The 27,156-nt window shown below is 37.1% G+C and overlaps 1 protein-coding gene across 3 annotated transcripts in view; it reads left to right on the forward strand.

Moving 5' to 3' along the window:
- Positions 1 to 27,156, forward strand: part of Hasp (Hig-anchoring scaffold protein) — a 208,180-nt gene that overhangs the window by 90,383 nt on the left and 90,641 nt on the right. For all 3 annotated transcript variants that reach the window (XM_090404813.1, XM_090404815.1, XM_090404814.1), the window contains exons 3-4: positions 11,943 to 12,128; positions 22,305 to 22,496. In XM_090404813.1, the coding sequence (XP_090260939.1) occupies positions 11,943 to 12,128; positions 22,305 to 22,496 (378 nt within the window). The remainder of the gene's footprint in view (positions 1 to 11,942; positions 12,129 to 22,304; positions 22,497 to 27,156) is intronic.

Genomic DNA, 27,156 nt, shown 5'->3' on the forward strand with positions numbered 1-27,156 from the left:
CTTACATAGCCTATGTGTTCTTTCTTTCTAGTTTCAAAACTTCTAGATGTCTATCTGATGTAATTAATACCGCATGAACAGCGTATGCTATAAACTCCATGATATTTGTAGAAAGGATGGCTATCTTTCGGTGATTTTATAAACGTTTGAATTGTCTCAATTGGTTTGAAGGTTGCTCTGATATTATATGGTTTTAGAAGAAGTATAATATCAGAATAAACTTGAAACCTATTTAGACCATTCAAAAGTTTATAAGATCACCGAAAGATAACCATCCTTTCTACAAATACCATGGAGTTTATAGCATACCCTGTTCATGTGGTATCAATTACATCGGACAGACAGCTAGAAGTTTTGAAACAAGAAAGAAAGAACACATAGGCTATGTAAGGAATAACAGACAAGATATATCAGGCCTTTCTTCCCACTTTGCCTCTACCAACCATAATATTGAAAGGGATGTGAGTCATATGCCCTACATAGAAGAGAACTACCATTCCAGAACATTTAAAGAAGCTGCTGCAGTCGCCCGTTCAACAGGTAACTTAAATAAGAATGAAGGCCTAATCTTACCAGATATATGGAAAACCGTAATCAGACCATTTAAACAAAAAGAAATGAACTTTCATGAAAATTACATTAAATATCTCAACAAATAAAACGTTGTACTTGCGACACGCGTATTATATCACGTGTCGTATTGTTATCACGCACGGTGATAACTTTATATAATTTTTAGAATTGTCGGTTAGTTTCCTAGTTTTTGTTACTTTCTATTGCTTACCAGTGTATCCTTTGCAAATGCTGACAGATATTAGTCAGTGAAACGTCGGATATTAAACTATTATTTACTTGACTAACATACAGAATTAAGTCTTTAATTTATTAATACTAGTGGTCAAGAAAAAGGTCATAATATGAATAATGATAGCAAATATTTGTTATTTACTTTAGTATATGATTACGATGAACAAGTAATTGCATTTTTGTCATAAAAAACAGCCTTGATTTATAATAAGAAACTCAGATTCGACTGAATATGCCAAAACATGTATACAAAATATCCAAAAAATATATTACACTCTACTCTCTCTCTCTCTCTGTGTGTGTGTGTGTGGGAGAGAACAAAGTGGAAGACGGTGAACATAGCTTTAAAATGAACTAGGAATTATTGTTCCTTTTTTTTTACTTCTCCAAACATGGGATACATTTCCAGTTTGTTCGCTAAAAGAGAAGTCCGTTTGGGTAGCCAAAAAACAAATCACTACAAAACCATGATTTCTGAACAGCTTATTAGTTTGATATTGAAAAATTCTGTTGTTTTTCTTTATTCCAAGTAAAACATCGTAATATAAGAATTTTCACTTCCGTTTCAAATGGCACTCCATTTCGTCTACGAAGCATCTATGGAATATGTTTTAGATTCTTGTGCATTCTAACAGAGATGAAAACTTCGCTTACCTATTACCTGGCTCAGAGCATTGCGAAAAATGAAAGCAAAAATATCAGCAAAGCCCTAGTTGTTACCTTACACCTATATGACACAACGTAGAAGATTTTTTTTCCAATATTCTCCACGCTTGGGCTGTTAATATACGAAGTTTGATAAATATTCTGTCTCTCTCGCTCTCTCTTTCTTTCATATTCACCCAGCCTACACGGTATAAGAGAAACATTCGACTAGGAGCTTGCAATATTACGAAAACTATGTATCTACACATAAAAAAAAATTCTGCTAGCTGCGTTTCTTTCTTTTTTTGCTTTGGATAATTCTAACGTTTATCGATTGTTCCATGGTGCCGATATTACCTTTCAGATCCTAGTTCTTACCCTCATGTAGGTAAGCTTGAGTCGAGTCCATTTTGAAGGCGCTCTTTCCTTTCTATTTAGTGATTTTTGAGTCTTTTATACAAAAATACGAACATGTCCTTTTGTATATAAAAATAAAAAGAAAAGTCAAACTCGCATGTACGATAGACAGTGGGATCGATAAATGTATTCATTCTACAGTAAATCTATTTGGTAATGTATGTTTGAACAAATGATACTCAATTCAGACTGATATTTATTCGCATGTTTTTTTCTGTCTACACGCAGTTCATTAGTATTAATGTCAGTGTTTTCTATTTCTGAATAAAACCAATGACCTTTTTCAGACGCAATCCACCGTCCACAGTACTTAAATTTCCAGTGAGCCGGTTGTTAAAATATTGTATACATTATTATTTAACATACGGGTATCTTTCTCGCACATAAAAGAGCATCTGGGACATATTTGATGCGATAGTATTCAATGCTTTAATATATTCCAAATGTATATATTTATTCGTGTTTATTTATTTATTTATTCTTTAATATTTATTCATGTTTGTATTTATTCAAAATTTATTCTAAATTCAATATGCACTTCCATATTTACTTTAATCACTATTCAGTATTTCTTCTTTCTTTCTTTTGAATTGTTTTTAAGCAAACTAAAGCAGTTCAACTAAAGAAAAAAAAATTAAAACGTCTTAATTTTACAAATGAAAATAACAATGATAATATGAGGTGTCTAGAATATGTCGCAAAATCAAGAACTTAATATAATCGAGAACTTTACACAAAAAATACGCTTTACATTTTTAAGTATTACATTTTACTAATTATTTTACGAATTTTTGTATTGGGACCCCCCCCCACCCCAATGATCTCTGATTCTAGGGTATGTCAATGTGATTATAAACTAAATATTTGTTGCATGGCATTCCTTAAAAATAAAGCTGTAATACCAAGATATAAAGTAGAAAGGATTCGTTTTAGCAAATTAAATAATACAAAATTACTATATTAAAGATTCATCAACTTTTTATAGCTAAATAATATGAATCTTGAAAAGTTTCGAAAATTTAAAAATATTTAGCTATATATTTTTATATAATATTAAAAATATAATAGCCTCAGCAACATTTCTTGCTAATATATATCTGTTTCATCTTCTGCTTAGTTCCCAAGGCGTTTAGTTTCGTATCTTTATTGTAGCGTATGGCAATAATTACATCGTCTGCTGACAGATAAATATTATTTATATAGTTTAATTTCATTCTGTAGATGTCGCTTCGATCACAATACGTGTTAGCCATTTAATATTACTAGTGCTATGTAAAAAGATTCATCAATGTTTTCAACCATTTCCATCTGTCACACAAGCAGCTATATTAACACCAAACGTTTGAGTACTTTTAACTTGCCACATTAAGTGAGCCAATTTTACCAAGGTTAGAAATCAATATTTAATTTTGTGTAGATTCCCAGTCGAGGCAAACAGAATTGCAAAGAACTCGTGTTCCGACTTACGTACAGTCTAAGGCTAATGGATGGAAAGTTCAAGTATTTACATAAGATAGCCATTAGAAACAGCGAACACGAATAGCTTGATTTGTACTTCCATCGAAATAGAGAGTGTGTAAGGTAACTTTCGTTAACAACCAGCGGTAATATAATCTTGACAATTATTCTCACAAACTTCTATACTCGAACAATTTTAGAGCAAATATTTCATGTACTACATATGTACTAGCAGTAAGATTTATACTGCATTAGGCAGTGTTCATAATATAATGTTTTCGGTTATTTCTAGTATTATATTTTTCAGCGATACCTCGCGTATACTTTATAACAGATATTATAAATCGATACGAGTTTTCAATACTGATTTGTATTAAATTCCAGTAAATTAGTGTAATAAAGTTTTATTTGAATTATACGGCTATGTTATGTAATAGATATCTAAATAAAGAATAATAAATATATGAAAAAGATATTAACCATTTTGTTAATTTAAAAAAAGAACAAAAAAACTTCTTAATTTTAAAGTTTTATTAAATATACGATCACACCATTATTTTTTATTATAAACATTAGGATTAAATAATTCAGCTGATTTTTCGTTTGTACTTGCCCCCTTTAAGCCAGTCATTATATTATATGGCCGTTTATAATTGGTGGAAAATGTATACGGTTTCACACCGGTCGCCCGTCTGTTGGTAGTAAATTGGGTGCGTAATGGCGGTTGCCAAGTGTTTATATGTATATATGTATATAAATATATATATATAAATATATATATATATATAAATATATATATATAAATATATATGTGATCAGTGATTTAAATAGTTGTTATGATGAGAAACTTTGGTTTTGTAGTTTAGCTGCTAGATTAACTAGCTGAGAAGTGTTTAAAGTCATTAAATTGCGGATTATACTGTATTCAAGAACATCAGCGAAGTAAGTGGACTCTAATTGCAACGAGGGCGATTCGTTAGGCCTAACAGCCGTTAGAATCGCCATTGTTAGCGTATCTATTTCAGATCCATTTACTTGCTTTTATACGCAAACTGTCAGTGATGAATGTGTTAGATTTGGATGCCCTCACAGATTCGCTGGATGAAGAGCCAACGCTCATACTTGTAAATAAACTGCAAAGGAAATTTAAGCTCAAATGGCCATCAAACTTGATAGATCCTGATATCATTATAGACTCTCTAGATAAAGGACTGGCTTTCAGATTCGTAAAGAAACTCCTTAAGAAGTTCGAGCTTGAATGGCCCGGCTTCCTGAATCTTTACTCTTTACCCGAAACTGATGAAGATCAAAATGAAGACGTTCCTCAAATGGAGGAAAAACTAAGTCCAATTATCTCTGACTCTACTCATTCAGATCAAGAAGAGAGGCACGCGCGTAAAAAACGCAAAACTCTCGCATCTGAGTCAGTAAATGAAAATGGCGTGGATGAAGATGCCCCCAACACAGATTCCTCTGCCTCCACCAATGAAAAGGTTCCTCCGGTCATTCTTAGGGAAAAGCAGAGATGGACAGCCTTAAGAACCACCATGGCCAACCTGCAAATAAATTACTCCACTGCCAAGAACACAGAGAAGGGCATCAAAATTCAGCCCACTACAGTGTCTGACTACAGAAATCTAACCAAGGAGTTGGACACAAGAGGTATACAATATCATACCTTCACACTTACCTCGGAGAAAAATTTTAAAGTGGTACTCCGAGGAGTATCTGAAGACATTGAAACAGCTGCTGACCTCAACATGCAAGATCTGCCTCCCATCAAAGTCAGTAGAATGTACAGATCTAACAAGACCCCTATGCCTCTAGTATTGGTGGAAATACACAACATCTATAAAGATATTTATAACTTGAAGACAATCTGTGGGCTTAAGGTCTCACCGGAGCCACTTAGGAAGAGGGCCTCTTCTGGGCAGTGCCATAGATGCCAAAAATTTGGTCATGCCCATAATTTGTGCAAAGCTCAATACAGATGTCTGAAATGTGGTGACACCCACCCCACATATACCTGCTCCAAACCAAAAACCACCTTGGCTAAGTGTGCTAATTGCGGTGGCCCCCACCCTGCAAATTACAGAGGGTGCATTTGCCACCAAAAAAACAGACAAACTGAGTTAATCAGTCAGTCTACCACTGACAGAAACGAAAGCCCCAGAAGCTCAAGTTCATCAGGCTTCTATTAGCTTGAACAAGATGACAGGTGTTCACCCACCATCAACTGAGCCCCCTAAGAAAATAAATCTTCAACACCAAACAAGAACATATGCTGATGTGGCCCGCCCCAAAAAGCAATCCATGACCAGAATATGACACATCCACATTCAAATATAACAGCCATCATCACCTCTTCTCTTGTAAATATGTTACAGGATTTCAGTAACGCAAATCCATCACTGAGCACTACAAAAAGTTTCTTGCAGCAAACACAGTTCATTTTACCTGCACTCTCCAATGCATAGGAAAAAATTTTCCCCAGATTCTCTAATGATTATCTCATGGAATACCAACGGCCTTAAAAATAAAATACTAGAAGTGCAGGAATGCAATGACAGATATAATCCGGATATATTATTAATTAATGAGACTCATCTAAGGCCTGCTGACAATCCTAAATTCAAAGGATATCAACTCTACAGGAATGACAGACTGGATTACAGAGGTGGTGGCACAGCCATCCTCATTAAAAATCACATCAATCATCATGCTGTAGCCATTCCTACAACCACCAATCTCGAACTTATAGGTATCAATATCATCACAAACTCTATCGGAAACATAAAAATATATTCTGCTTATAACTCACCATCAAAAACATTGCTGACCACAGATCTGGATGCTATCCTCGGCATTAAACTGCCTGTTATTATTGCCGGAGATTTTAACGCAAAACATCACGCCTGGAGCAGTAGGTCTATAAATAGGAATGGCCGCATCCTCTTTAACTACACAAGCTCAAATTGCGCAACTGTGGCTGGTCCCTCAGTGCCAACTCACCACAGTCCTACTGGCTCATCCGACGTCTTGGATATAGCTGTCCTTCAGAATGTCAACCTACAGTACTCCTTGGAATCATTGAATGAGTTATCATCAGACCACAATCCTATTCTGCTCCAACTGGGTTATCAGAGGGATCTTCCCCATTCGCCTCATACCTTCATTCCCTGGGAAAAACTATCCAAAATGCTTCCAAACTACATTGATCCCATCCCTCATATTAATTCCAAGGAAGAAATTGATTCTGCAGTCAATAAACTTGCTGATCAAATCAACACAGCCATAGCATCTATCACCTCAAATTCAGTTGCCTTTAAGCCTAAACGACTACCAGATGACATAATGAACTTAATTAGGGAGAAAAATAAAGCAAGAAAAAGATACCACAACACCAGAGCACCCCAAGACAAGAAATATCTCAACAAAATGAACAGTGCAGTGAGAGATGCACTTAAAGTCCATAGAAACAAACTATGGGAAAATAAATTAGCCTCCATATCACCTGGTGATCAATCCGTTTGGAAGTTCCTGAGAAACATCAAAAACAAAAACAAATCTCTTCCTCCTCTCAAATCTGACCTGAACATTGTTTACACAGATGCATAAAAAGCCGAAACTATAGCTAAAAATTTAGAAAAACAGTGTAGCCCTTCATACAATAATCTAAATTTCAATCATATTTACAAAGTCCACCGCCACGTCAGACACGTGTTAAAACGGCCTGATACCTGTAACAGCCAACTCACACCTACTTCCCCAGCTGAAATTTATGACATTATAAAGAATAAAAAAGCTCCAGGGCCTGACTGCATTTCCAACAAAGTTATTAAACTGCTGCCCCGAAAGGCCATCGTATATCTCACAACAATAATAAATGCTATGTTCAGGTTTAAGTACTTCCCCTCTGCATGGAAGGTGGCAGACGTACTTCCTATATACAAACCAGACAAGGATCCTCAGCAGCCTCAGAGTTATCGTCCCATAAGTCTGATATATAATTTGGGCAAAATAGCAGAAAAAGCTATCCTTTCCAGAATTCAACTTTCAGTAAAAAAATTAAACATCCTTCCTTCAGAACAGTTTGGTTTTCGCCAATTTCACAGTACCACCCAACAAATTCATAGACTAATAGCATTCATTATCACAAGTTATAATTGACATCAATACACCGGAGCAGTTTTTCTTGATTTAGAAAAGACGTTCGACAAATTATGGCACTTTGGACTGCTATACAAGTTGATTTTGGCTGGCATTCCATTAGATCTAGTCCAAATCATAAAGTCATTTCTTAGTAACAGACGAATGCAAGTCAAACTAAATGATATATTATCTACCCAGCGACGCATCTTGGTAGGAGTTCCTCAAGGGTCCCTTCTGGCACCGATACTTTTCGCGATTTACATGGCGGACATTCCGCACAATCCAATGTCATCTATCATTGCCTTATACGCAGACGATACAGCTATACTAGCCAGATCTATTAAACCGCACCTTGTCGCCAAGAAACTGCAAGAAAACCTGCAGAGATTAGAGCACTGGTTCTTGGAATGGAAACTGCAAGTAAACCCTCAGAAGAGTATCGCCATGCTCTTCACTAAAAACACAATATCTCCCAAAGATGACACTTCCTATTTAATACCAAGATTCCCTGGAAACCAGAAGCTAAATATCTGGGTGTACTGCTGGACAGAAAACTAACTTTCAGTTCACATATAAAAGCCTCATGTTCGAAAGCATCAAGAGTCATTGCACAGCTTTACCCTCTTATCAATAGGAATAGCAAGCTGGATACCAAAATAAAACTGCTCCTTTATCAATTGATGATTCGACCCATTATTACTTATGCTTCCCCAGCCTGGAGCCACACCTCAAGTACAAATATCCTCAAACTACAGAAAGTGCAAAACAAATGTCTCCGCATGATCTTGAACGCACCATGGTATGTCAGAAATGTCCAACTCCACCGGGATACAAATATCCCCTACATCTACTCTTTCCTGCAGTCTTCAGCAGTAAAGTTCTTCTCAGCATCCTCTTCACATCCAAATGAATTAGTGCAACAAGCAGCCAGTTATAATGAAACAGACTTCTCAAAATACAGGAGACCGAAGGCCATCCTACTTCCAAATGAAGATCTCTAAATCACACTCACTCAAGCAGAGCATTTAGCTCATAAACGTTTCCTCACACAGCAATCCTTATCAGATAGCAGGGATTAAAAAAGCATTTTGCTTTACCCTTATAGTCAGCAACGTCTTGCGTTTGTACTTGGTGGTAATGGATGGCAATGCTGAAGCTAATGAAGTTCTAGCTGAGGCTCGGCTATTGCTGTTACCTCCTGCCATGATCGTTTGTACTTGAGCAATGTATGTTCATGGCTTGCTGCAGCTATCAGTAAGGGAGTATTTTTATCGCTAATAATAATAATGTAATTACTACCTTGATTAATCTGTGAATTTTTCCCCAGTTAGTGCACTGTGTTTTGTAATACAACAAAGGTTTTGTAATACAAATAACTTTCTTAAATCGTCAAGCATCTGTCAGACGACAGCGTGAAATTTAACGTAATTTTTAACATAAATGACATGTAGAAACATTTTTGACCATGAGAATAATGACTGGAGGAAAGAAAGCCTGATGAAATGCTATTAAAACTTGAAAATGGTAATAAAGTCATCAAAATTGAAGATAAAACAAAGGAAGAAAGCCAGACGACAAACCCTTTGTTGTTGCATGTTCAACAAGACAAACTTTGCCTTTACTAATTCAATTTAAATCTTTTAAATAGGTCTATTATATATTTTATGGTAATCACATACATGAGAAATCTGCTAACAGTACGTTAATACCATGAATGGGAAAAATATGGCGAGATATTGGTCATGGATCATTAGTCAATCTAACTGCTCTATTCTGTATTGAATCGAGTCAAGTAGAGGCTCAAGGTGAGAATGGTATTCAATGGGTAGGAGTGTGATTATGTGCAATATTAATAATTGTTCGGAGTAACGCCTTAAGCAATTTTTCGATGCTGAGGAGGCAATATTTGTGATATATTTATACCCACAGAGGTTTGATTTTAGAGTAATGTCAAGCAGAGAGATTTCATCTTGTCTAGACATGTAGGTGTTATGAAGAGTAAGACTGGGAGAAAATAGTTGTCTTTATTGCGGGAGATAAAGCGAAATTATGTTTTTTTTTGTATCGGTGAAACTAGAAAAAAACGTTGTCCAAATCCTAATGAAGTATGATTTATATATCTGAATTTAGAGGTTGTGGAGATTCGTGTAGTGCATGATTTCTCGAATGAGAAGGAGACAGAGTAAAATGCGTAGTCATTAGCAAAAAAAGCATGTGCTGGACTGGCAGTCAGTTGGAAGTGGATTGTTGATATATAGAAAGATATATGAGAAAGATATAGTGAGAGAACATAGATGTAATCTCAACATTAGGGATTAGAGTTAGAAGACGAGGGACCATCCACCATCACTGTTTTTTTTTTGTGGTGTGTGTGTGTGTGTGTGTGTTGTCAGCGTTCTGACTGGATGCACGCAATTTAGTTGGCCTGATGAGTTCTGCAACTGGCATTGCAATTGCAGAATTCACCTGGTATTTGGAGATATCAAGGCCTACCCGTGATTCATCAAACTTTTCCATAATATCTGTCCAAAGATGGGGTGACTTAAGTAAGCAAATCTTCTGTTGATCAACAGTGGCAGAATCCTACTACCAATCATTATCTAGATGAGGGCCTTCAAGGTAGTGTAAGAGTTATGAGTTGATAATTCCCTCCATAACTTTACAGAGAACTGAGGTGAGATAAAATGGGGGATGGCTTGAATGGTAAAGTTTCGTCGCCCTCCTTAGGAATGGGTGGTACATGGGCTATAATGTCTAGGCTGCAGGATAATACTAGTGAATATAAAAGCGTAAGAAGGTGATATAGAGTGGGAATTAGCTCTAGAACATGCACGTTTTAACAGTTGAAGGAAGGCCGATTCTTGATCTCTCTCTCTCTCTCTCTGTCTGTCTGAAAAGATCAAAGAACAAGTGTTGCGTGTTTGGAATGGATGGGCGACATTAAGTGTGCCAGAATTTGAGAAGAAGTAAAGCCAGGAAGTTGGATTTTTCTATAGGTGATGATCAATAGAATCCTTCGAATGTAACAGTGATGCCATCAGTGCTGAACAGAAGTTAGGGCCGACAGGTTTGAAAAGAGACCAGCAGGCATAACTGCCATTTGGACAGGATGCGAGTTTACTACTTTTAGCTCTTTAAAAAAGTCATTTTGGATGAGTTGATAGTTTTCTTGCAGCTACTCCATGTTTTAGTATAATTTAAAGTAAGACGGAGTTTTAATATGCTCAATACTTCACTTGTACAACCTTTAGGCTCACCTTTTGGAGAGCTAAGGTTAAGATAGGGACTCCACTCCAACCAAGGAATGAGGAATATGTTACACGATGATCTCAGCATTACAAATGAGATAAACATTGTAACTTTTCTGCAACACATGTGTGAGAGAGCGGCTCTGTCGATGGTATCGGAGATAACGTGTACAATAACTTATATAATATTCATAACTTGCTTTACAAAAAAAAAGTTCATTCATTCAATTTATTTATATTAAATTAAATACATGTATGTTTTATAATAAATGCATTTATTTATTCAAATAAATCAATATTTTAATAATTAAAATATTAATTTATTTGAATTATCATATAATAATAATACACTGGACAATAAAACAATTTACTAGATTTTCTCATCTTAATATAGTACATGACAAAGTAAGTATGCTAGTCACTTGAATTGACACGCTGAGTGTACAGAATGATTAGCCTCCTTCGTCTCCTTAGCGACGTGTTAACAACATCAAATCATTACTGGAGGAACGGAGAAGCTAAAGCGAAAGTCGGCCGACGATCATTAGCTCAGTGAGTGGCGAGAGCGTGTGAATGGTTGTTAATGGAAGCACAGTATGCTAATAGATAGGATGTTAACCACCAGCTGGCGCTAATGGAGGCGTTCCACATAACATCCTACTCGTCTCTGTAATCTGAAGCTTTGTTTGAACGTGAAGTTAGGCACATTTTTTAGAATGGCACCAAACTTTGATGTGCTCGAAGAACTTGAAAAATAACCTCGTTTTCTTCTAGATGCGTAAGACTTTGTGGTTGTTAAGTGGATAAAGTCTTTTACTCCAGTAAAGAGAAATATTTCTTTGCAGGATGAGATATGCGGGGGGGGGAGGCTTTTAACGCCTTGTTTTAATAGATTGCGGAAAAGGTACATTTTTGATTAAAGACATCCGAACTTTGTGTTTTTGCGATATAAGAAAAATAATGATTATAAGGAAGTATGACGCTTAAGATTAATGAAACAGATGCAAAGTAATTAGATAGAAAGAAATATAATATTTCTTCCACTTCCCAAGAGAACCACCAGTCAAATGTAATTCATTCTTTTTTTTCTTTTTGTAGCTTTTTTTTTGGGGTGGGGGGGGTTGGCTTTCAAGGTATAATTTCAAATAGAAAATGACAAGCAAAAGTTATTGTTGGGTATACCAGTGATATTAACTAACTTTTTTTTTTTTTCAGATTTACATTGTAGCGAAGTTCCGCCCTTGCAATACGGTCAGTTTAAGCTGACGGGAGAATTCTTTGGGGCAAAAATCACTTATGTGTGTAACGATGGGTATTGGTTGTCAGGACCCAAAGAGAGGTTTTGTCAAGGCGATGGGATTTGGAGCGATCATGCTCCCGAATGTAAGGAAAAAGGAACAAGTAAGTAGTCGTGTGTATTTTCGTGTAGAAATTGAGCCGTTGTCTACACAGTATGTGGTGTAACAACGTACAATGGACAGATTTAGATTGATTGCTTAAGTAGAAGTATTCAATATAAATCTGTACAAGTAGTTATGCGGACTCTAAGAATTATTTTGCGATAAGTATTTTTAATATTGGGTAAAATTTATTATAAACAACAAAGTGAAAAATCAATGAAATTAAAACTATTAACATTGGGTGACGGACGTTGTAATAAAGTAATCAGACTGATTTTATTTAGCGACTTATAAGTCATTCAGGAATTATCAAAACATGCCGATTTGCAGCAGAAATATTTGCATATGAAATTAATTAATCTGTTGCTAGAGTAGTCATAGTGAAATGAGTTTTCTATAAGGATGAGTGAACGTTATTGTGAATAAAGAATTTTCGTTACATTTTGGGTGATGGTTGTAAAATCATGCTAGCGAGATAATGGACATATTTATTAACGTCATCAGAAAGACATTTTATATCCGGACAGCTGGAAAGACTCCGATGACGATTTACGAAGTAATCATCCAACATCGGTTGTTACTGTCGTGTGGAATTCCCTCAATTTTCCTGATTTTGAGGGACCTACTGAATATGTAATTTAACTGTAGAATCCTTGTGTGTGTGTGTTCACGGGGCTGTTTGCCTATTCTGAGGGACGAAAAACTCGAGTTTCTGGGTGGAAAAACTCTCTCTGAGACCGGCTAACTCAGCTTTAGTCGACAGAGACCAGATAACGGTTCCTCATGTCTTCGACGGGAATCGAACCCAGATCTTTCCGATCAAAGGGCTTCGTCTATACCGACTGCCCTACGGAGGCTCGATCCAACATTGGTGAAAAGCTGAATTGATGCAAGATTGATTTTTTATAGATTCTTAACTACATAAATTAGTTACATTTAGTTAAGGAAACTCTTAAGGTTAATTTCGATAAACTGCGGGTTGCCATGGCGAAACTGTATGAACTCAAAGAAGATGCCAATTAGCCTTAATGGCCAATCTTATTCTTCAGACTTGTCTCGGGTTGTTTCCAAAATTAAGAAGTGTTTTGAAAATACAACGATTTCATACCTTCATAGACATTGAAATGAAAGTAGGGCATCCTTAAAAGAAAACAAGAGAATTAAGAAAATATTGTGAATATTGGAAATATCGTTGACCTTAATTTTGTAGTCGATGAGGAGGGGTATTTTGGAAGGATCCAAAATCAGTAAGAATGTATTAATAAACGTTGGTATGATTCTTCATTATTTTTCAGTTACAACTTCTATGATCAAGTTATCTAAATTATTCATAAAAAAGGTTAAAAAGATACTCATGAATCCCTGAAAGAAAGATTTAGCACCTGATGGAAAAGTGGAAAATGAAAGTCCTTTATTTATCGCTGTACAAACCTAACAAATCGTACATGACTATGCAGTGTAGAATAATCAAATGAAGAAGCAGAAAGCCTCAAACTTTCTTGTGGAATTTACCTTCTTGATGACGAGTATTCCATTGTGCAAATTTTCTCTTTCAGGAATGTACCTCAAATTCTTAGTCGTTTGTCTTGCATGCATGGAATTTGTCGTCGACTGTCCGTACTGTCATCAGTACGCAAGTAACTTAACCTTGTTTTTACTCTTTTAGCATATTCAACAACTGCAAACATTCTGCGCCGAGATTATCGTGATGCGAAGATACGTTTGTCGCAGTGGAAATTTTTAACGGTATTTCCCGTCAGAAATACAGGCTTAAACGGAAAAGTGGACTCATGTATGCCGTAAGAAACATGATGATCCACTTTTCATCATATATGAAAGATAATCAACATATCATCATATCAGAATTTACGCATGCAAATGAGCAGGACGCAGTCACTTTATCCGTATATTCGTTTACTATTTACGAGGGTGATCTGAAAAGTTCTCAGCCTCGACCATAGACGGCAACACTATCGACACCATTTTTTTTTCTAAGTTGGTACATCTGTTATGAGCATCCATGTGAAATTGCAAGTCATTCTATCAAGCAGTTTGTTTTATACAGTTGTCTGAAGCCAAATTGTTGTCTGTATCCCTTGAAATAGATAAAATTGAGTATCGTGCAGTTATAACATTCTTTGTAAAAGAAGGTTTAACGCCAAAAGAAATTCATTCGAAGTTCTTAAAGTTTATGGGCACTCTTCTCCTTCGTTTTCGACAATTAAGAAATGGGCTGCCGAGTTTAAACGTGGCCGTACCAGCCTTGAAGATGATCCATGTGAAAAACGTCCAAAAAGTGTAACAACACCAGAAATCATTGATCAAGTGCACGATATGTTATTGGATGACCGGCGAGTCAAAGTGCGTGAAATTGTTGAGACTATAGGCATTTCAAAAGAACGTATAGGATAAATTTTGCATGAACAATTGCATATGAAAAAGCTTTGCGCAAGATTGATGCCGCTCTTGCTCACAGCAGATCAAAAAGGCACTCGCATGAAAACCTCTGAACAGTGCTTAGAGCTTTTCAACAAGAATGAAACTGATTTTGTGCGTCGATTTATTGACGTTTGGATTCACCACTAAACACCAGAATCCAAACGTCAGTCAAAACAGTGGACAGAAGCCGGTTGTTCAGCGCCAAAGAAGACAAAGTCGGTTCCATCGGCAGGAAAGGTCATGGCATCGGTGTTTGGGCTGCTAAAGGCATTTTGTTTATTAATTATCTGAAATAGGGTGAAACAATAACCGGGGAATATTATTCCTATCTTAACCAGACTAGACGAAAAATACGTAAGAAAAGACCCGGTTTGCAGAAGAAAAAAAATCACCTTTCATCAGGACAATACACCTGCCCACAAAGGTCTTTTGGCAATGGGAAAATTAAGGGATCTGCACTATGAATGAATTGCTGGAACATCCACCCTATTCCCCAGATTGGGCTCCCTCTGATTTCTATCTCTTCCCAAAACTGAAACTCTTCCTCGCTGGTCAGTGTTTTTATTCGATTCAAGAGGTGATTGCAGCTGTAGAAGGGTATTTTGCAGATTTTACTGAGAATCACTACAGGGGCGGGATAATGGTGTTGAGCATCGCTGGAATAAATGTATTAGTTTTAAGCGAGGTTATGTTGAAAAATAAAAATTGTTAGGCCGAGAACTTTTCCGACCACCCTCGTACTTTCATTAACCTTCACACATACATACATACATACAATTTTTGAACTATAATAGCTGGATCGTGTGTATTATGGAGAGATTTTTTGTACTCAAAATCAGAATTTAATATTCCCCACTCAACAGATCTCTCTATTTTACTTCATTTTCGTCTTGTGTGGTGGGCATCTAGTTTACTCTCAGGTATTTGTCTTTCCTAGTAGGCTGAATCCGACGGTGATTGGTCAGAGTAGGAGAACTGACCAAATGATCCCTTGTAGGCTGAATCTCGACATGCCTAGTTAGCGAGGGAGAATTGACCAGATACCCCTTAAGGAAATGGAAGTTGCTATTTTTATGTCAATTTTATGAAATTGGCTCTATATGATGAACAAAATGGATATTACAATGATATTCGCAGAATACCTAAAATTAATTCACAATTCGTATAGTTATGCTGGATATGTTCGATGACATTTTAACTATGGAAAAATGTAACAGTAAACACATAAATCAATGATTATATATAAAAAAAAAGGTAGGAGAAATGATATCAATAATTATAGGCCACAAAGTTTATTATCGGAGTTTTACAAAATTTTCTTGTACATTACTTGAAGGAATCATGAAATATTTTAGTGATACTCAGCTATTTAAATAAACCAAATATTCTCAACACGTGATCCTTCCTATCCACACTATCACTGAAGTAATAGAAAAAGTAAATGAATATCTTCCTGTATATTTCTTTCTGTATATTCAGTGTTTGTCATTTTAGGAAGCCTTTGATTCTTTATAATCAATCAGAAAAAATAAATATCTTCCAACAACAAACTATCCAGCAAAGTATATCAGACCAGATATATTAGAAACTCAACACCCAGAGTCAAATTGAAACATCAAAACTGACGACACATTTAGATTAAACTGAACTAAATTTAGCAGAAATAAAATGAATTTAAAAAATATTTGAGCATTTTAAAGAAAACGTTTTTTTTATATAAAATATTTAAATGTTATTAAATATCTATTTAAAAAAGATATCAAATATTCTTTTAGCTTTTAAATTTTAAATTATACAGCTCCCATACCATTTCTTTATCTGTATAATTTTAATTTATCAAGTCCTTTGGCAGATGAAAAGTGAAACGGGGGTGGAAAAAAGATGGCGGCTCCTGTGTTTGTATTTAGTGTGTGTATTATTGATGATGAATTGTGGATTTGATTGATATGTTTTTAGCGATTTATTTATATTTATGCTTATTCATTAGTAATAGTAGTTAATTGCTTGCTACCATAAACAGTCACTTTATTTTCCATAGTGCTTTATCCAGGTAAGTCGTTTGTAATTACAAGGGCGATACGCTAGGCCTACAGCCGCTAGTATCGCCTTTGTTTGTTTCTTATAGTGACATTTTATTGCTGGTAGACACCTAAGAGTATCTACGGGATTTGCTAGTGGACCCTCAAAAGTCCACAGGATTATCTTTACCTGCTTGGGACACCTGAGAAATCTCTACTCTTTCTCCATCTGTGTCTTGAAATGGCAAAACTTGTGAATGAAACCAAATTCGAGGAAGTATACAAGGAATTCCTCAGACTGGGAAAGCTGCTGAGTGATAATTGGCCGGGAAAAAGTGAAATTGTATGACACGTTTCCCCCCGAATGTGTCTCAGACGTTGTCGTTGAAGATCATTTAGAATCGGTGCCTTCTACTTCTTCAGACTTTGTAGAAGTGCGCGCACGCAAAAAGCGAAGAACAACAGATGAACCGCACAATGACAATAGTGAAATGGATCAGGATTCTCAGGGTTCGGACGCCGCTATTTCTCCCAAAGAAAAGGCGCCTCCGATCATCCTTAGAGTAAAGCATAAGTGGGCAGCTTTAAGATCCACAATGTCCAATTCGCATATTGGCTTCATTAAGGCCAAAAACATGGACGAAGGCATAAAGATCCAGCCAGCAACAGTGACAGATTATAGAAGGTTGACCAAAGAACTGGACGACAGAGGCATCCAGTATCACACCTTTGCGCTCAGCTCCGAAAAAAACTTAAAAGTAGTCCTTCGTGGTGTCTGTGAAGACATTGACACAGCAGAAATAACTGCTGACCTAAATTCTCAGGATCTGCCTCCAGTCAAAGTCAGCAGAATGTACAAAGCAGACAAGACTCCCATGCCATTAGTCCTTGTTGAGATTCATAAAATATGCAAGGATATCTATAACTTAAAAACAGTCTGTGGTCTCATCATCACACCGGAACCACTCCGTAAAAGATCATCTTCTGGGCAGTGCCACAGGTGCCAGAAGTTTGGCCATGCCCAGAATCTATGCAGAGCGGAATATAGATGTTTGAAATGTGGGGACAGCCACTCAACCAATACCTGCACAAAGCCGAGGACTACCTCGGCCAAATGTGCCAACTGCAGTGGCCCTCATCCTGCGAACTACAAAGGATGTACTCAGCACCCAAAGAACAGACGGATGGACGCAATCAATCAGTCCTCCTCCTTCAGTACAAGAACACCAGAGGCCCAGACATCAAAACCGGAGACTCAGCGGCCACAGTCGGAGACCTCCAATAATAGAGACACCCGAAAGCAAACAAGAAGCTATGCCGATGTGACCCGTACAACTAGACCAATTCCAGAACAAAATCAACCAACAGCACCTAAAAACCTAACAGCTGTTATTACGGCCTCACTAGCAAACATGCTACAAAATTTCAGCCTATCAAACACTACTGAAACCTCCACTAAAAGATTTCTTCTTGAAACGCAGGTCATCCTCACAGCTCTCATAAATGAATAGTAACAAACTCATTCCAGCATCTCTTCAGATAGTTGCTTGGAACGCAAATGGCCTTAAAAACAAAATTCTGGAACTCCGACACTTCACATCTAGGTATCAACCAGGTGTTATTTTAATCAGTGAAACTCATTTAAAACCCTCAGACAATCCTACAATAAGGGGCTATCACCCATACAGAAATGACAGACTACTCTACAAAGGCGGTGGCACTGCCATTTTCATTAAAAACTACATTAAGCACCACTCTGTGAGCATTCCTTCAACCACTAACCTTGAGATCACAGGAGTGGAAGTAGTCACCAGCTCCACTGGCAAACTGAAAATCTACTCAGCTTACAACCCTCCCCAAAAATCTCTACTTCACTCTGATCTAAATGCCATCTTATGCACCAGAGAGCCCACCATAATTGCCGGGGATCTGAATTCCAAGCATCCTGCGTGGAATTGTACATCCACAAACAAGAATGGTTGCATCCTTTACAATTACTTAGGATCAAGCAACGCTGTTGTGGCAGGCCCCACCGAACCAACTCATCTCAGTACGTTCGGCACTGCTGACATCCTGGATATAGCTATCCTTCAGGATATTAAACTTCAATTCAGCATCATATCTATGGATGAACTATCATCCGATCACAACCCAATTCTACTACAGCTGGGAAAACAAGAATACCTGTCTCCTCCTTCTCACTCCTACATAGCATGGGAAAGACTGTCAGCAGCACTGAAGGATTATATTGGATCTGTTCCTCACATACGCACAATAGAAGAAGTAGAAACTGCAGTTACAAATCTCACACAACAAATTAATTCTGCTATAAAGGTAGCTTCCTCCTACAAATCCGCCGGCAAGCCAGATCGTTTGCCTGAAGACATCATGAACTTGATCAGAGACAAAAACAGAGCAAGGAAAAGATACCGTAACACGTGTGCACCACAAGATAAAATACATCTAAACAGATTAAATGGGGCAGTAAGAGATGCACTCAAAGCCCATAGAGACCACGTATGGGATGAAACGTTATCCTCCATTTCACCTACTGATCACTCCATCTGGGGACTACTGAAAAATATCAAAAACAAAGACATATCCCTTCCCCAAATATTCTCTGACCAGGGCGTTGCTCACACAGATGTAGACAAAGCAGAAGTTATAGCACACAACATAGAGGGGCAATGCAGGCCTTTGTATGGAAACCTTGACTTTGACCACATACATAAGATTCACAGCAAGGTCAGACACTCACTCAAACTTCCTATCTCCAGCACTGACCATATTGCACCAACATCACCTGCTGAGTTATATGACATTATTAAAAAATTAAAGAACAAAAAAGCTCCTGGTCCAGCCGGCATTACTAATCGGGTGATTAAACTTCTTCCCCGAAAAGCATTAGTGCACCTGACCAGTATAATAAATGCAATTTTAAGATTTCACTATTTTCCTTCCACCTGGAAACTGGCTGAAGTAATTCCTATACATACGCCAGGCAAAGACCCACACCTACCGCAAAATTATCGTCCAATCAGTCTTATCTCAAATCTGGGTAAGGTTGCAGAGAAGGTCATCCTCTCACGATTCCAAACCTCAGTAAATGACCTAAACATCCTCCCTAAAGAACAGTTTGGTTTTAGTAAACACCATAGTACTACCCAGCAAATCCACAGAATTGTGGAATACATCCCTACCAGCTAAAACTGGCACCAGTGCACAGGCGCTGTTATCCAAAGCATTTGACAAAATCTGGCATTTTGGACTCTTGCACAAACTTATCTCAGCCGGTACCTCACTAAAAATGGTTCACTTAATCCATTCATATCTTCAGAATAGATTAATGCAAGTAAAAATCAACGGTTCTACATCCTCCCAGCGCCACACCTTTGCTGGAGTGCCGCAGGGATCTCTACTGGCTCCATTGCTGTTCTCTATATACATGTCAGACATCCCACACAATCCGATGATTTCCACTTTGGCCCTGTATGCGGACGATACGGCAATACTAACCAGATCTCTTAAACCCATCTCATTACCAGAAAGCTTCAAGAAAACATTCTAAAGCTGGAGGGTTGGAAGTCAACCCCCATAAAAGCTCAGCCGTTCTTTTCTCAAAAAGGCCAATGTCTCCTGTAGGAGATGTGTTACTATTCAATACTAAAATTCCCTGGCAGACAGAAACAAATTACCCGGGTGTGATTCTCGACAAAAAGCTATCTTTCAATCAGCACACTAAGTCTGCGTGCACAAAGGCATCTAAAGCCATAGCTCAGATCTATCCGCTAATTAATAGAAATAGCAAGCTCAGCAACAGAATCAAATTGCAACTATACCAGATGACAATTCCTCCTATAATCACCTATGCCTCTCCGGCCTGGAGCAACACCTCTAATGCTAACATTATCAAAATACAGCGAGTGCAGAACAAGTGCTTGAGAATGATTCTAAACGCCCCGTGGTATTAGAAACAATCAACTCCACAGAGACACAAATATTCTCTATATTTTCTCTTTTCTGCAATCCTTAGCATCCAAGTTTTTCCTAAAGACGTCCACACATCCCAACGATTTGGTTCAGCAAGCTGCAGCATACGATCCAACGGACATATTCAAATACAGAAGACCAAAAGCTATATTAGCCTCCTTTAGTGATGCATAATCTCAATGCCCTTTCAGGGCGAGCAATCTGCTCATAAATTTTACCTTCACTGTGACCACAACAGATAGCGGGGAATATGAAAAGCATCTTGCTTCAACCCTAAAGTCATAAATGTCAATTGTCAATTGTCAAAAAGTGAAGCGGAGGTGAGGAGAATAAGAATCCACCGTGAGATGCGGTGATTAATAGCCTTGGTAGGTAATGCTGTAACCAATGAAGTTCCAACTGAGGCCCGGCTATTGCTGGTACCCTGCTGCCATGATCAGAGCTTTAATAGCTCAATAACACCTTATCCCTATAATGTCCTCTATAGATAACGGGGAAGATGAAAAGCATTCTTGCTTCGCCCCTTTAAGCCAGTCCTTATAAGGATATAAGGAAAAGTGAAACGGATGTTTTCGAAGACTGAACATTGCAGTCCTTTTTAGGACTTCCAGGGTAACATGGCAATGCTGTAGCCAATGTACCTTTAACTGAGGTTCGGCTATTGCCGCTACCCAGCCAGGATTACAGCCTTCAGCTAAATAACAACCCATCCACACAGATTTTCTTTATTCAGATGACGGGATAAAGAGTCAAGGACTCAGTCCATCGCCCAGTTCTTTTTAGAAAAGTAAAACATTTATTTGTTGGAACTGTTTTCTTCGATGTTCTAACATAAAATAGCTGGTGAGGTCTAATGTATAGCTTTTAATTTTAATAATCCATTATACTTTTATGGAATGGTCTGATCTGGCCATAGAAGACTTAGAGAGATAAAGAATAGACAAAAAAAAGCACTGAATGCATATAAAGAGAAGGAAAATAAAGGTCGTCAAAGAAGAAGGAGGAATTGACGGATGATCTACAAAGATCTGACATAACATGGTGAACATTAGCTAAAGACAAAACTCATGGAAATTAATGAGAAGACCTATATCTAGTACTGAATGGAAGGAGAATGAATACAGCGATATCCAACCACTGCTCTGTAGTCTGTTGTAACCAAAATGCTCTTGCAAACAATCGATGAGAAACAGGAAAACAAGCGGAGGGTGACATCCTATTTCTTCCGAAGTTCACATGATAACAAGAGTGTTCATTTTATAAACACTATCTTACTTCATTCCTCCCCTTGCAAGTCCTACTAAATAGATGCATTACAATACAGAAATGGCAAGCTTCTCTCCTCAGAATTTACAACACACTGGCTTCATAGCCTTGATTTTTCAGCTATAAATCGAAATAATCCAAACAGTCATGTATCATGCCGAATCTCCTCTCCATCCTCCCCAAAGAAAAATGCGAGGAAATAAAATGGATAGCTTTTATTCCCACAGTTTGTTATGTCGGGTAAATGCTTTACTTTATTTATTCGTTATATATTTAATGCTATGTTAATTAAGCATATTATCAACAACTAAAAACGGTGATATTTCTTTTAAATTCTTCCTTCTTTCAATCATGCTAGATATTTACTGAAGCTGTCTGGAAAATCCTTTCGTGGAGAATTTTAGTTAAGAAATTAACTTTAATTTTATGCATTATTTCTAATATAAAGTGAATGTTTTTTCCAGCGATGTGTGGATCCCCTCCTCAGGTTCCTCATGCCAGACACAGCGCTCCATTAGATAAGGATGAATTCGAGACGGATGCTATGATTCAGTATAACTGCTTTCCTGGCTACGATTCTAAGGGCTTTTCTCGTGCCAAGTGCTTGTTTTACAACGGCTCTGCTCAATGGTTCGGTCCAGACCTGCGCTGTATTCGTAAGTGTTCATTTTCTGTATTTCATTAAGATATAAATATTAATTGCGATAAAATTATATTTCTGAATACGAATCTCCTCTCCATCCTCTCAAAACATTTCTTTGAAATATTGTCATGAGTTATCCCAGAACCTGGTTTACTTTTTTCCTTATTTAGTCTAATCTCGCCAAATATTTCTATTTTCCCATCACAAACTTCTATGAGGACGTAATACTGTCCTCATAGCTTTAGTTGCTTCAGCAGAAATTCCAAATAAGTTGCTCAACATTATCGAATAATAGTTTTTCTGACAGTCGCCTACTTGCTTTGCGATAATGTGTGACCTTGAATTCTGTCCCAAGTTGAACTTGGCATTATTTGTAGCGACGCTTGCCTCATATGCAGCGACATTTCTATAGAAACAGATGTTGCGAAGTTCAGTAACGCTCATGCGCAAGCCTTCTTCAATTGCGAACGATTATTGACTATGACAATTCGCTGCTGCATTGTGGAACAAATGCGTAATCCTTGTTAATTTATATGGTTTCTGGGATTATGTTTTTAAATTTCTTTCTACCATCACGTCTTATATACAGTATATTTAAATGGTCGCTACTGGATTTTTCCTAATGCCTTTCAGTGATTGTTAGGATAATTCACTTCTCAAATATCACGAGATCCGATAAGTGACTTCTATACGTTATGCAAAATAAGTTCCTGGATCCTACTAAAGGTTTCATGAGAGTGAATAAACTTTTAGATTCTCATTCTAAATCGAGGTAATAAGAAATTTTCCTTTCGAGTGTAACATTGTGGCTGTTTTTAACTCCGTAGTGTGGTTTGCTGATGACAATAGGCGGTTAAGCCTAACTTCTTGCTCTGTTAATGAGCAATGTCGCTACGATGATGAATAACTTCCTTAATGTGACAATTCTTCCCTCCCTCCCCCTCTCTCTGATCGATGTAAAGCTTCCCATAGGAACAGAGAATTTTATAACTCTTGGATATTTCTGGAAAAAGGTTGCTGATGTCTTTGAGAAATCTTAAAAAAAGGTTTTAGTTTTTTTTAAGATTTTCTAAGAATGGGTTTATTATTATAATTTTATAAAAAATATAAAAATAAACAAAAAATCTTGCAACATTTTTTATTTCCTAATTTTTCTGAAGAATTATTGTTGGCAGTCTGTCTTTACCCTTTGGCCCTCAGTGACAGCTGAGCTTGTATAAGACTCCCCCCCCCCCCCCTCTGAAAGTTGGGCTTTATTAAGCAGACTTTCTTTCACAGAAATGATTACGTCGCACAAGTGCTGTCATCATCTCCCTTGATCCTAAAACCTAACAGGTATGCATTCTGTCTAAAGCGGTATGAGTTTGGTCGATTTTTTGAGTTGCATTTTTATAACCTGAATTCCCGGTAAACTTTACTTGCCATGCAACAGATCGACTAACTCGGGAGCCGGCCAAAAAGACTAGAAAAGTTCTAGTCAGCGACTGGAATTGAACCTCTGACAGTCTGTGGGCAATATAACGCTATGGAAGCGAACGCCGTTTCTACAGGACTACACAGATGCCTTTAAAGTTTATTTTTTTTGATGACGTAGCCACTTAATGAAGAAAATTCATCATATCTCCACCAAATAGGTTTTATGACTCTTGGGATAGGGTGGTATTAACTGGGAGGTATTTAATTAATTGTGAAGGCTATTAAACTAAGCATGAAGTACTCTTTTATATATTAATTATTATATTGAAAAGTTAAGATGCAAGAATATTATATTTTGAACCGATTAATATTTCGGAAGCAATGCAGAGATAAACCTGTCATTCGTAATTTTTTGAGAACCCTACAACACAGAAGTCTCCAAATGCAAAACGCATTTATGAAACAGCCAGTTTCAGATTACAATAGATTGCCTTTTGCGGTAAAAGCACAGTGGGGAACTTCGTGTACTACAAATACAGTAACTGTGAAGGGTCATGAGGAACATCTGGATCTTTGCGAGCCAAGATGAATATTTAAATGTATAATAAACGTCAAAGGATAGTCTCATTAGTTAAGCAGACAGGAAAATAATATGAACTCGCCACATTCAATATACTAACCCTAACAGCAAAGCTGGAAGCAGCGTTCGTAATTTTGTCATAGAGAAGACATAGTTGTTATGAAAGGAAGAAAAGGATTAACGTCCTCAGCCTTAACAAAGTGAAATGAAAGGTTTAGGACAAGAAGACAAGTTTATGACAAGGATATGTGCTTTGTTGGAGTGAAAATGAAAGGAAAAAGGATAAGCAAGTAAGATCCCCAGTAAGCGCTCTAAATGATTCATTTGCGCTAACAACATATATACATGAGAGAATAATAAGACATTAAAAAATAAATAAATAAACGTTCTAATGTTTAAAGTATATTCAGAGGGATCAACACAAAATACACTGCTTGGGAAGAAGTCAGTATCCGCATGGGCAAGGTGCATCGTGTCATATAACGAGTCACGTGTTTTCTGGTGTATATAAATTGCAGGAATATGATGCTCCCAAGTCCGTGCAACAACGTCCATGTTAAATGGCTGAAAGAAGGGAACTGATTGTTGACCAGAGATGGTCCAATTTGTCAACAATTTGCCGAAGATAGGCCTGTGACATAGAATTCTATCACAACGGCTCTTTCAAACTCCGTCAGTTCCCTTCTCACAGCCATTTAACATGGACGTAGTTGCACTGACTTGGGAGCATCATATTCCTGCAATTTATATACACCAGAAAACACGTGACTCGTTATATGACACGATGCACCTTGCCCATGCGGGTACCGACCTCTTCCATGCGTCGTTTCACGTTGGCTCCATGCTTTTCCATGGAAGCACAGGGAGTCAACTGCAAGGTGCTACTGCAGTGGACGATCCACCCCTACTCACCGAACTTGACCGTAGGGTGATATAAATTACTGTGTAATGCCATTCGTCAGCCGACATGTTGAATTCGAAGTTCCAGGCATCGATCGACTGGAATACGAATCTGCACAAAAACATTCAGAACCAAGGCTCACGACATAAGTTTCCATGGTAGGACCACAATATGAAAGCCCCACATTACCCGAACCAACAGGCAGTGTAGTCTTCAGTGGCGCAAAGAATGCGTACAGTGGGAGGTGGAAGCTTGAAAAGCTGTTATGGAGCGAGGAATCAACACGCCCTCTACCGAACAGATGGACCGGACTCCAGGTGAACGTCTCTTACTAGATTGCGTAACCCTATGAAATTCGGAGGCGGCAGTGTGATGGTATGGTCCTGTTTTTCCTGGCTTGGCCTCGCATTTATGCTTGTGGTGGCACGAACATTGAACTCCAAGAGGTATCAGACATTCTGGACAATGCGTGGCGTACAAAGTAGGTGGCGTTTCTGCAGAACTGATCCTTGTCACCGTGCAGCAAGAAAATGCACGGTGTCATAAGGCTGCTGTAACTACTTGATTTGTGGACATGAACGTCACCACACTTGATTAGCCTCCACAGAGCCCTGATTTCAACCCTATTGAACAAACATCTGTGGAGTGAACTTTAGCATTCGGGTGAGGTCAACGGGCGTCCGCCCCACAATAGTCCAGGACTTGATTACATGCTACAGGAAGAATGGTTCAAAATTCCCATTGATCACTATCGTACGCTTGTGGAAAGTATACCATGTTGGATTGCTGCAGTCATCGCAACGAAAGGTGATCTTACATCTTATTAAGGTGAGTGCCATGGCTGTTTGTTCCTCACACTATGTGTCCGTTGACTTGTTTCCAAGCAGTGTATAATTTATATGATTTTTTGAAATACTGTAAATGCAAAAAGAAAAGTCAAACATATAAAAGATATTCCCAGCGCAGCTTTACCCGGTTACCATGGTAACCAATTAAGCAGAATAATATCAGAAATAAATTAAAAAAAAAAGCTAACTAAGATTGATAATTGAATAAAAAGAAAGATATGAAAATTACAATATACAAACCAGGAAGATTATAGTGTTAATTTATAATACAAATTTAAACTGAAATAAAAAGAAATATTGTAGAAATAGAAAAGATCGCGGAAAATTTTAAGAAGGTACACTAATAGAAAAAAAAAAGCCGTTTATTTGAGTGGAAATGCAGATTAAATATGTCGAGGCAAAAGCAATAAAAATGGACAAAAAGAGCTGGAGATAGAATAAGCCCACAAAACAAGCAGTCGCAAGAAAAACTAAATATTAAATCAACATGGACACAATTTATGAAAACTTGAACAGCAGAACATAAAAAGAGATACAACACACTAAAGAAGATGAGCTCTCTCTCTCTCTCTCTCTCACATACACACATCACATGCACGTATCTCGTATGCATATATGCGTAGAAGTTCAGTTATATTATTTATAATCTAATTAACCAAAATCCCAATATATATCAGCGCGTTATTATTAAGTTATTAATAATAATAATAACATTAAGTTTTATATATATATATATATATATATATATATATATATATATATATATATATATATATATATATATATATATATATATATATATATATATATATATATATATATATCACTTAATAATTCGATATTTAGTTCATTCTCTTAAAATTTAATAATTTCATATTTCTGTAATTAAGTTAAAATGATACAAAAATAAATTTTCACTTAAGAAATA

This window comes from Typopeltis vanoorti, chromosome 15 (genome assembly GCF_054136105.1).
Source record: "Typopeltis vanoorti isolate ZY-2024b chromosome 15, IOZ_Tvanoo_1.0, whole genome shotgun sequence".
Lineage (NCBI taxonomy): Eukaryota > Metazoa > Arthropoda > Arachnida > Uropygi > Thelyphonidae > Typopeltis > Typopeltis vanoorti.